This window comes from Bos indicus x Bos taurus, chromosome 1 (genome assembly GCF_003369695.1).
Source record: "Bos indicus x Bos taurus breed Angus x Brahman F1 hybrid chromosome 1, Bos_hybrid_MaternalHap_v2.0, whole genome shotgun sequence".
In the NCBI taxonomy this organism is placed as follows: Eukaryota; Metazoa; Chordata; class Mammalia; order Artiodactyla; family Bovidae; genus Bos; species Bos indicus x Bos taurus.
In genome coordinates this window covers 144,973,301-144,985,640 of record NC_040076.1, presented here as the reverse complement: position 1 = coordinate 144,985,640, position 12,340 = coordinate 144,973,301, and the positions used below count along the sequence as shown (strand labels likewise).

Here is a 12,340-nt window from a genome sequence, read left to right as displayed (position 1 = left end):
ATTAGTTTCCGGAGTGTTTTTGGTAGCATAATGGAATTTACAAGGTAGACAACAGTGTTACTTACGAACAGGGACTGGTTTGTTTCTTCCTTTCCGATCTGTATGCCTTTGCTTTTCTCATCACGTTGAATGGGCTAGAACTTGTGTCCTCTGTTCACAGGCGTGGTGAGAGCAGACATCCTGTCTTGGTGATTTTAGGGGAAGCACAAGTCTTTCACCACTAACTCTGATGTGAGTTGGTATTGATAGTTGTTTCTTACTCCAGCACTCCAGAACCCAAACCTCTTCAGATCTTTTATGTTGACTCAATGGGCAAAATCTGTTTATAACCAGAACTATATAGTGAAATTCTGAAGAAACAAATTTTCCAGTTCTTCTTTTTTAGGAGAATATTTGAAGCAAAAGAATCCTAGCACTGTAACGCCATCCTCAGGCCATGTGTAGCAGCGACAGCAGAAGCAGCAGCCAGTGCACCCCATCCTCAGGCTTCCACTGGTTCCAAGCCCCTTCCTAACACGGGGCCAGTCCGGCCCTGTCTCACGTATGAGCCCCACGAAACTGGGTGGCCATGAACTGGTCCAGAGTTCAGGCTTCAAACCACTAGACTGGGGCACTACTGACGCTCGTCAGACATAAACTGATGAGGGCATCCATTTCAGATATGAGGGGAAGAGGTCGAGTCAGAAAGTGGGGGGTGACTTCCAAGTCCTGAGGCATGCTCTGGGGGTGGAGGGTCAGAGATTTGGATGTTAAAGCAGAGGCCGTTCACGGCAGCCCACAGTCCCCAGTAGGGGAATTCCCACCCAGAGACGGAGCTGCCAGAGTCCTGCCTGCCAGGCGCCAGCTGAGGCCTGCATGGCTGCTGTGAGCGCTCGGTGGCTCTGCCAGTCCAGTGAGCTGTGCTCTGTCTCGGGCTGGGCCCAGGGCCTCAGCTGTACTGGGGAGACCATGGAGGGACCTGGGGGCGGTGGGCACAGACCTGATTTATCCTGTTTAACAGCTCACTGCCCCGTCAAGCTGCTTGAGGCCAGGACAGCACAGACCCACAGAGCTTCTTGGCTGCTCTCTGTCTCTGGAGGCTCACAGTGCAGAGCTCATCCTTGAGGCTGCGGAGGAAGGAGGTTTCTGCAGAAAAATGTTCTTTCTGGTCTCAGTTAATGTTAGGAAGATGTTCAGGCCAACACAACCTGACTGCACAGTCTGCCAGCTCATCACTCAAGTGTCCAGAGAGACAAAGGCATCGGGCTGGGCCGCATGCTCTCTACTGTCCCTGCTCTAGAGGCCATGGAGCAGGGTCTCTCCTCTTCCAGGAAGGTGTGGACCTCACCCACAATGCCCACACTCTCGTCCCACATCTGGGGAAGTGCCGAGGGTCCAGGGTGTCACCTACATCAGGTCGCATGGCTCACACACGTTCCAATCACGTCAGACGCTGTATCTAGGTCAGTAACATCTTTGCCGCGGGGACAGCAGACTCCCTGGGCCCTGCCTCTGGTCTTGTGGTGAGGCCTGCATGTGGACTTGACTCTCCTGAGGCCGTGGCTCCAGGAGCCCAACGTCTCGTGTGCCTGGCACTGCACACAGTAGGTGCTTGGTCTGTCCCCACACTTTACCTGCCCCCCGACCCTCTGGCCACAGCTGGAAGCTGACCACGGCAGGGTCTTCAGTCTAACGCTCAGTGTCCAGCTGGGGCCTGCAGTGGGGATGCAGAATCAGGGGGCAGCCACCGCCCTCGAGGGGTCAGTCTAGGGAGAAATGGCCTGCAGGCTGGACAGCTGGCTGTCCCAAAGGCTGAGTCCATGTTCGGTCCCCATCCCGCCCCTCGGCCATCCGTTCTAGTCGGTCAGAGAGCAGAAAGGATCTCTTCTGGGACGATGAGCAGGAGGGTTGTCGTGGGCTCTGGGCCAGGAGATGTGAGGGTTGAGAAGCTGGGGCAGGTTCCCATGTTTATTCTGCACTGGGGGGCCTGGGGGGCCCGGGCAGCCTCCCTCCTATCCATGCCCTGGACAGGGCTGTCTGAGACCCCGGAGCCAAGGGTGGGCAGGCTGAGCTGGGAGAAGTGGCCGACAAGGGCAGGAGCATGCAAAGCCCAGGCCGTGTGCCTGCTGGACTTGGTGCTCCTCAGCCCTGGGTCCACCCTCAGCTTGAGTTTTCTGATGTCCTGTGACCTGGCTCAGCGCATCAGATGGAAGTCGACGGGAGAGGACTGGACAGGGCCTGGGGGGAAGGGGACAGAGCCATGCTTATCGACCCCACCATCCAGCAACAGGTCCCTGCACGTGTGTGTGTGGGTGTCCACCCAGGACCTCACAAAGAGTGGGGCACAGAGCACAGCACCTAGAGGGGCAGCCAAGGTGGAGCCCCTGGAGCCTCAGAGGGGTGCACAGCCATGGTCACCCAGGCCGCCGGGCCCTGGCCGGGGAGCCAGTCCTGCCATGGGCTGGCCACATGTGCGCTGTGAGCCAGCAGTTCCAGCCTCTGCTCAGCTAGACACTCTGAGTCAAAGAAGAGCAAACCGGTTGCAACACTGGACGACTACCAATCACGATGCTGCACCTCGGCAAGGTCCTCTCCTGGGACAGACGGGGACTCACTGTGGGGACTCACTGTGGGGACTCACTGTGGGGAGCTGGGTCACAGGATCAACACATCAAACAATCAAACGAACACTAACCAGCAATACCTAAAGTTGATACAGCGTTTACCGTGTGCCAGGCACAGTCTTTTCGCAGCCCCACCGGGAGGAGCCCCTCCCTCCATTTCACAGACCAGCTAGGAGGGCGGGGTTGGGGGCCGGGTGCCAGGATGAGCTGTGCAGTGAAGAACTGGGACTCAGCCCCCAGGCAGGTGCTGGGAGACACCGGCAGCACGGGGACAGGACACATCCTCAGGATGTTGGGGGCATCCACCCAAACAAGGAAAGCCCTGGTCTTGAGCTTGTGCCCTGGGGCACAGAGCTCTTAATTCCAGCTTTCATTACAACACAGGGACACCGATGGTCATTTATATCAATAAAAATGTGGGAACCGGGGAATAATTTTAGATAAACGTAACAAAAGAAAGGATGCAGCTCTGTTAGTGTGAAAAGCAAAGGAGGCCAAGGTCAGCTGAGCTCTTGAGATTTTTAAGGAGAATGAAATCCAACAGTTATGAAGGAAAAGGCCGGGTGCAGGGCAGGCTGGTTGACATCACAAGGTGAGACCAAGGCATGGCCTCATTCCTGAGAGGAACAGCCTCCTCCACTTAGGAACCAGGGGCTCAAAGAGAGCCCTTGGCCCCTCCCCAGGGCTGCTCTCTGGGCAGAAGGTGGGCTGACCAGCCCATGACTTGCCCAGAAAGCATCCCCAGAACCCTGTCTCCTCTCCAGGCTCCAAGAAGGGGGGGGGGCATGTCCTGGGGGTCCTGCCTCCCCCTAGTCACACGAGGAGGTCGGCCTCCCTGGGCTGCAGGATTGCCCCACCCAGGATCCTGTCAGGACCCTGGGGAGCAGGAGGGGAAGAGGGGAGCAAACCTTGCTTCCTCAGAGCAGGGAGCCTGCAGGCCCTGCTGATAAGAGGGGGTCCCCGGAGAAGAGAGGGACCAGAAATGTGAGGACTCAGCCCCCACCCACCCCCTGCCCTGGGAGCTGGGCCCTCTCCTGGGTGAGGGAGGCTAAAGTGCTAACTGGGGTCCCCCAATCGAAAGGTGGCTTCTGTTTCCTAAAAAGACCCAGGGTCACCCAGGCTCCAGATGAGAGCCGTGCATGGGCAGAATCGCCAACTGTGAGTCCCTGCCCCCAACACTGATGCTCCGGCTGGGATTAATCCCCTGACTTTAATCCTTGGATGCCCATTAATCCTGCATCTCTGCACAGCCCGCATGGTCCTTTCCCTGCAACGGCCAGCTTGTTCTCTAAGCTGAGCGGGGGACGCAATGGCAGGTGCATGCGCTGGGAGCGGGGGGCTCTGTTCCTGCCTCCCAAACACAAACGCAGATCTGTAAAGCCAAGCCCACACATGTGCGGGCAACCCCATAGAGCCCCCGGCACAGGGTCCACGTTGGGCTCCGCTCTGCTGGGAGGAAGTGGGTCAAACAAGCTTCGGGAGACAAGGCCCCTGAGCAGCAGGACCTGAGGCTGAACAGCAGGGAGGGAGGGCCCCATGGTGCTGCCCAGCAGACCCTACCCCCATCCACCTGGGTGCTGACAGGACGTGGCCCTCTGGTTCTGGCACCACTCACCCATTTCCTCAGCTCCAGGCCGGGTCCGTGTGTTGGGGGCTGCACTCAGGGGACGGGCAGGGGATGAGGACGGGGCGATGCTGTGGGCCCAGGTAGTTAGCTGGCCAGGCTTCTGGAGGCAGCCCCATGGACACGGCCAGGGGACAGGGCCTGGCCCCCTCCCTCCCCACCAGCCGGGCTCAGGCAGAGAGTCCCCGACCCCATGGCATCGCCCATGGGCCCCAGGATGCTGCCTCGGAGGCTGTGTGGTGTTTAAACCTCAAAATGTGGAAGATACATGTTTTTCAGTCACCAGAACCCGATTGTAACTTTTAAAACCAAGTACAAAGAACGGAATCAAAAGTCCGACCGCAGGGCAGGGCACTACCCCTGCTGAGGTGCGAGCGTGGCAGGGTGGCTGCGGGCGGCCCCTCGCGTGGGGACATAGGACTGGGGGCTGGGAAAGCCCTGCCTCAGAGCAGCACTGAGCCCCTCCCCGGGGGTCGCTGTGTGCGTATCCTGAGCAGTCCCCAGGGACATACAGGACCTTCTGCATACATCTCTCAGACAGCACGTGCCTTCCTGGCTTGAGGTTAAAAGCAGGATAGTTTAAAGGCTATAAAACACACAAGCCTTGAATCACAGCTGGATTTCAGACCCGCCAGCCCCAGAGAAATGGAAACCCACTCCAGTATTCTTGCCTGGAAAATCCCATGGACAGAGGAGCCTGGCAGGCTACAGTCCAGGGGGTCACAAGTGTCGGACATGACTTAGTGACTAAACCACCACCACCAACCCAGACAAGGAACAGCTCTGCCTCAGGGCTCAGCCCCAGCACCAAGCGAGCACTGTGGGGGCGCCCCGTCCCCAAAGACCCTGCAGGGGTCTGAGCGCTGACTAGGCAGGTCAGTGCTCTGTGGTTCCTCCTGCTGAACGGGCCTCCAGGCCACGAACGTGGCCACAGGAGGTCGACCCTGCCGTCCCTGGGCAGTGGCCTCCTGCTTGGGGTGAGGACCGTGTTTGTCCGCATAGGGACGTGACCCTGCCAGGCTGCCCTCCTGACCCACCTGCTCCTGGGACGTTGCTTGGCGTGTGCCACCCTGGTCCGTGACACCCACAAGCTCATGGAAATGGCCCTGGGCTGTTTCTGAGCGGGGGCTACAGCCTGGCCGCCAGGCTTGCAGGCTGAGCCCCTCAGCGCCTTCTAGGCCGCATGCCCACAGGGGCCATCCCTGGACAAGACCCTTCCGAGCCGTAACACGTCTCTGCACCCCTCAGCCCACTGCCTCGGTGCAGACATCAGCGTTTGGTCTGGATGCCTGGTGGACCCATGCCTGTTACTGAGCAGTGTGTCTGCTCCTGCTGACCGAAACATCACCGTTCCTACAGGCCTATCTCCCCCAGGCCTGCCTGCCCCTCCACTCCCGTCACAGGTCTGCGCTCCGCCGGGTGGTGCGCTTCCACACAGGCTTCTTTCCCTTTCCTCTCCTGCCTTCTTCTGGGTCATTCTGAACAATACCCCCAGCCCGCACCTCGGGGTGAGGGGAGCGAGCCCAGCCTCAGCCCTCCCCCTGGTCCCCGTGGCCCTGGCTCCTGATCAGGTTCCCAGGGTCACCCTCTGCAGCCTGGGCTCAGCCTGGGTGGCAGGCCGGCCACCCTCCACAGGGTCTCCTCTGGCTCTACACTGTGGGAGCGGGGTCTCTATGCAGGAAGGGCAGATCCCATGTCACCCCAGGGTGAGAGGGACCGTGCTGCCAGGTCACACTCGGGAACAGGACACACGCGGGAGCAGGACACACTCGGGAAGCAGGACACACTCAGGAGCAGGACACACTCGGGGAACAAGACACACTTGGGGAGCAGGATGCACACAGGGAGCAGGACACACTTGGGGAGCAGGATGCACAGGGAGCAGGACACACGCGGGAGCAGGACACACTCGGGAACATGACACACGTGGGGAGCAGGACACACTCGGGAGCAGGACACACGCGGGGAGCAGGACACACTCGGGAGCAGGACACACTCGGGGAGCAGGACACACTCAGGAGCAGGACACACTCGGGAGCAGGACACACGCGGGGAGCAGGACACACTCGGGGAACAAGACACACTCGGGGAGCAGGATGCATACAAGGAACAGGACACACGCGGGAGCAGGACACACACATGAACAGAATACATGCAGGGAGCGGGACACACACGAGGAGCAGGACACATGCAGGGAGCAGGACACACACGGGGAGCAGGACAAACACGGGGAGCAGGACACATGTGGGAGCAGGACACATGCAGGGAGCAGGACACACACATGAACAGAACACACTCGGGAGCAGGACACACACATGAACAGAACACACGCAGGAGCAGGACACACTCGGGAGAAGGACACACTCGGGAGAAGGACACACTCGGGAGCAGGACACACACAGGGAGCAGGACATACTTGGGAGCAGGACACATTCAGGGAGAAGGACACACTCGGGGAGCAGGACGCACTCGGGAGCAGGACACACTCGGGGAGCAGGACACACATGGGGAGCAGGACACACTTGGGAGCAGGACACACACGGGGAGCAGGACACACTCGGGGAGCAGGACGCATGCGGGGAGCCAGACACACTCGGGAGTGGGACACACATGGGGAGCGGGACACACTCAGGAGCAGGATACACACAGGGAGCAGGACACACATGGGAGTAGGACGCATGCCGGACCAGGACACACAGGACACACTCAGGGAGCGGGACACAAACAGGGAGCAGGACACACACGGGAGCAGGACAAACACGGGAGCAGGACACACAGGACACACGCAGGGAGTGGAACACACACAGGAAGCAGGACACACGCAGGAGCAGGACACACATGGGGAACATGACACACTTGGGAGCATGACACACTTGGGAAACATGACACACTCAGGAGCAGGACACACACAGGGAGTGGAACACACACAGGGAGCAGGACACACACAGGAGCAGGACACACGCGGGGAACATGACACACTCGGGAACATGACACACATGGGGAACATGACACACTCAGGAGCAGGACACATGCAGGGAGTGGAACACACACAGGGAGCAGGACACACACGGGAGCAGGACACACGCGGGGAACATGACACACTCGGGAACATGACACACGTGGGGAACATGACACACTCAGGAGCAGGACATACACGGGGAGCAGGACACACGCAGGAGCAGGACATACGTGGGAGCAGGACACACGCAGGAGCAAGACACACTCGGGAGCAGGACACATGCAGGAGCAGGACACACATGGGGAGCAGGACACACTTGGGAGCAGGACACACACAGGGAGCAGGAACACACACAGGGAGCAGGACACACACGGGAGCAGGACACACACGGGGAACATGACACACTCGGGAACATGACACACGCAGGGAACATGACACACTCAGGAGCAGGACACACGAGGGGAGCAGGACACACGCAGGAGCAGGACACACGCAGGAGCAGGACACACACGGGAGCAGGACACACGTAGGAGCAGGACACACACGGGGAGCAAGACACACTCGGGAGCAGGACACACACAGGGAGCAGGACGCACGTAGGAGCAGGACACACACGGGGAGCAGGACACATTCAGGAGCAGGACACATGCAGGAGCAGGACACACACGGGGAGCAGGACACACTTGGGGAACCGGACACACGCGGGGAGGTTCCTGCGGCTGGGCTCCGCATCTGACCTGCAGGGTCCTCGACTGGGCTCACAAGCGCATTGGCTCGGCTGTGACCCACCTGGCCGTGGCTGCCAGCAATGCCAAGTCTGCCCCTCAGCACCCTCGGCTCTCATACTCACGTGGGCACCAATGTCCCCTGAAAGGCTCCGTGGATCACAGACACAGGCTGGTGTTCCTCACTCAGGTGGTGGGGCGGGGAGAGATGAGACTCTGCCTTTCCAGGTTCTCGGGGGGTGTCCAGGGTCCAGGAACATCCCGGAAAAGCACTGGCGGGCACCATCCATTACAATAGTGCAGTCATGCTCTGAAGGAGCCGGTCCTCACTGCGGGACCACCTGGCACACCAGCTTTGCCCCTGCCCGTCCTCAGACCCTGACTTCTGAAGCCCCCTTGCCAGAGTGAAGATGGCTCTTCAAAGGCTCCACCCTGGGCATGCGGGGCCCCCTACCTTCCCAAGGCTGCCAGGCTAGCACACGCCTTCAAGGCTCTGCATTTCTGCACCCCCTCCAATTGAGCGGGGGCCTCCCCAAGACCAGGACACAGATGGGTGGCCCAAGGTACATGCAGAAGGTGACCCGACTCCTTAAGGGGCCCTTTCAGTCCCTGATGAGGCCAGACTAAAAGCAATGAGTGATCATCGGAGACCAGCCCAGGCCAGAGTGAAGGACGAGGGTGAGGCGCTGGCCGTCAGGAACACACGAGGGGCGCCGTGGACAGAGATGGGTCCTTGGCTTAGGGGAGCTCCCTCTGAGATTGTGTGATTTCTGCAGAAACAATCTTCTCTTCCGCTGGTAAACAAGGGACAGCCAACGCCCCTAACACCGGCCCCACTGCAGGTGTTACCCCCGGGTCTCATTTCCCCTAGAGCCAATTATGGGGTGCAGCTTACACTCTCATTAACATGAACACACATGAACTTGCTCCCCACATGATGACCCAGCCCCGTTCCCAGGTGCTGGGAGGTAGGTTGGGTGGGACAGGAAAAGCAGACAGTGTTGAAACTGCACAGAAATTCTGGGCACTCTCCCAGGCTCAAAGGAAGTGTTAGAATCAGTAACACACACAAAGAAGATGAAATTTCCTGCTCTGTAAAAAATTTCTTTTCTTCAAGATCACAAATGGATAAGAACCCTTTAGAAAGAGTTCAAGAGACTCACTGAAGGGCTGCAGCTGAAAGGGACTGGGTATCACCCTGGCCGCCTCACATTTCTGCAAGGAGAGAAAGTCTTATTTCGTTACCAAGGGTGCAGCTATTGTTTTACATCTCACCATGGAAGAATTTACCACTGAAAGTGTCCACATTCACTTCAGTGGACTTGGCTATAGACTCATGTTTCCTGGAAAGCCAGTTAAGATGCAAATTTTAAATATTTTATTTCTGAAAAGCAAAATCATTTTCTCCAGGAGAACACACTCAAATCAAATACCATACAACCTGGTTTCTGGGAAAGCATCTCTGGAAACATCTGTCCCCCCAATCCAAACAAGAGCGCATAACTGTCTAAGCATGCCGGCGGTCAGCCCACCACACAAACAACAGCAAACCTTCTGTGCCCCACTCACCACCTGCAAAACGCCCTCAACAGACATCCTCGGCTAGGGCAATGCTTCGACTCACTTACAGGACAGGCAGAAAATGACATTTTGTTATTTGTAAACCACAGAACTCAAGCACATTTTACACACACTTGCAAAGTACTGGACCTGCCCGCCACCCCCTCCACTTCCTTACAAGGAATTGTACTCACTGGCCTCCCAGGGACGACAGGGGGTCGGTATTTCTCGTCTAAGCATCAGGCTCCAGAAGTGCATGCGCTCCACATGCTGCAACACACACACACGGACTTTATTCTGACATGTGCTCTGCACTCACGTGGGTGCCGGCGGCTCACCTGGTCGCTACAGGCTGGGTGGACACCTCCCAGCAAAGATCCTGGTCCACGGAGGGCGTGGATCCCTGGGCCCTGGAGACAACCAGCCTCTCGGGGCAGGGGTCGTATTCCCACATGTGCCCCAGGAGCACAGACAACTGAAAAATGACCTATGAACTCCGTACATCACAGCTCACTAAGGTGGCGTGTTAACAGTGACCCTGACTCTCAGAGAGGGGCCCTGCTGTCAGACCAGGGGAACATCCCAGACTTTCGGCGAGGACCCCGAGCTCCCGCTCCGTCAGCACCCGGCATGGCCCACTGGATGGCCCTTTATGCCGCCGTCTGGGCTCCGCGTGGCCTTGGCCGGGCCCACAGCCCCTTACCTCAGAACAAAGCCACACTGTGCGGTCGGCAGGGCCGGATGGAGTGGCTCTGGGACAGATGGTCACTCTCCCCGTTTAGAGAAGATAAAAAGGCTAAGGGAGAAACATCAGAGTGGGGTTTTGTTCTAAACCAGAGGAGGCTACGGCTCCCATTGGTCTCAGGTTGGAGACCTCGTGACATGGGATCAGGCACATGTGACCTACTTTTTGCCCGCTCCCCTCGTTCCGCAGAAGGGTGCGCCTGGCGGATGGGCTGTCATTCCAATGACTCCATCCCCCGACAGGGGCCACCGCACAGACTGCCATGCCTGCAGGACATCGCATGGCTGCTCACCCTGGAGAGGAGGGGGGCAGAGGCCTCAGGCCCCCATCAGTCGAAATGCAGCGCTGCAGACCCAAGCAGCCTCCTCTCAGCTGTAGCTGTGCTCGGGCTGGGTCCCTCCAGGACCATCTGGAAGCTACAGCCCGCGAATCCTCTCTTCTTCCCTGTTTCCTCCTCTGTGGTCAAGAGCTTCCAGATGCTGCCCCAGGAGTCAGTTGCACAGGAGCTGAGCCTCGACTGAGCCCTGTGCTTTACGAGAGGAGCGAGCCTGAAGGTGGGCCTCTCACCTGGGCAGTGAGATGCATGGAATGACCCAGACCTTGAGACTACGTAGAGGATGCAGCTGGTCCCCCATCAGAGCAGGCACCTGCCACCATGCATGAGAGGTGACTGTTATTACCTCTCTCTCTCGACATCTCACCCCAAATCAGGTGCAGATAAATGAAAAGACCAAGCCCGTAACCAACTGGCTGTGGGAAACTTCACCCAGAGGACTCACTGGCTGGGAGATGGGCCTCGCTCTGCCGGGTGCTGTCAGGCCTCGCGGGGAGAGCCCTCAGGGCACGGGGGCGCCTCCTGAGAGAGCCCGCAGGGTGCTGGGGCACTGTGCAATGCCAGCAGAGGTGCACCCACAGGTGGCAGCATGCCAGTTTGCTGCCAAATCAGCCTGACTGTTCATTACAGGAAAAAATGGAAAATGTGTGTAATGCAAACCACTAGTAACATCATCCCCAGAAAGACCACCAAAGAGAGTGGGGTGTTCTGAAGTCGACCTACTCAGACATCTTTCCAGTAGGCATGTATCATTATATTTTTAACAAAAATAGGACCAAGCCACCCATGATTGTTCTTTTTCCCTACTTAACATTATACATGAAATATTTTTCTACGTTGCTGTATGTAAATCTGCACAGTAGTGATCAAATTTCCCATGGTATCAAACTGTAAGCATAAGATTTTGTGCATTTAATTTTATGCATTTTCATGCATAAGGATATAGTCAGCTGCAAGGACTCTATGCTCTGCGTCCCTGAATCATTATCTTAAACAATGCTTTCATAGTAATCTTTGGGCGGACCTGTCTCTGTCATCTTTTATCAACTTGGAACGTTTCTTTATAGAAGGAAGGTCAAAGGACACGTGCTTGAGGCTCTGGTGTGGGTGACAAACGGGCCTGCCAGCAGCAGTCCCGAGATGAAGGGCTCTTCCCTGTGCTCCGGCCCACCCTGGGGAGCCTGTTAGCGGTGCCACTGAGCTCCGAGACCTGGGGATGCCAGTGCCAGAGGCTGGGCAGGGGTGGAGGAGACTAGGAGCCCTGTGGCGTGCCGTTCGTTGTTGGCTCACCCAGTGCCGGCAGCTCCGTGAGGGGCCGACAGAGCAGTCCTGTCACTCAGTTCACTCGCGGTCGGAGGGCACGGGCCGCCGAGGGCCCCTCTTGGTCACTGGGAAGGCACTGGCCTTTGGGTCTGGAGGGAGCACAAGGTGAGCGAGTGGCCACAGTGAGGCTTGCAGGGTCGGGGGTCACAGCAAGTGGAGGAGCTGCCAAGGAGCCTGCCTGCCTTTGTGCAGGGGGGCAGGGGCTGACCAGTGCCGAGTCTTTGAAGATGTGACATGGAAACGAACAGCGAGCAGAGGGCATGAAGAACCAGAGTCGTGGTTGAAGAGGAGATGAGGGTTCAGGGACACAAAGGAGGCCAGAGGCCCAGCCAGAATGTCGGGGGAGCTGGGGATGGTGGCACCCAGGGCATGGGGCTGGATGCAGCTGGGCAGACATTGTCAGGACAGGATGGCCCTGCCAGCTGTGCCTGCCTTGCCCATGGGGGCAGCTGGCAAACATTGGGGGA

At 58.1% G+C, this 12,340-nt stretch overlaps 1 protein-coding gene across 14 annotated transcripts in view; it reads right to left on the bottom strand.

Moving 5' to 3' along the window:
- PCBP3 (poly(rC) binding protein 3) overlaps positions 1-12,340 on the bottom strand; it is a 229,948-nt gene that overhangs the window by 42,331 nt on the left and 175,277 nt on the right. For 11 of the 14 annotated variants that reach the window (XM_027548070.1, XM_027548079.1, XM_027548021.1 and 8 more), the window contains one exon: positions 9,666-9,741. The exons of the other annotated variants lie outside the window; for them this stretch is intronic. In XM_027548070.1, coding sequence (XP_027403871.1) covers positions 9,666-9,729 — 64 coding nt within the window. In that variant the 5' untranslated portion in view covers positions 9,730-9,741. The remainder of the gene's footprint in view (positions 1-9,665; positions 9,742-12,340) is intronic. 14 annotated transcript variants of the gene reach the window in all.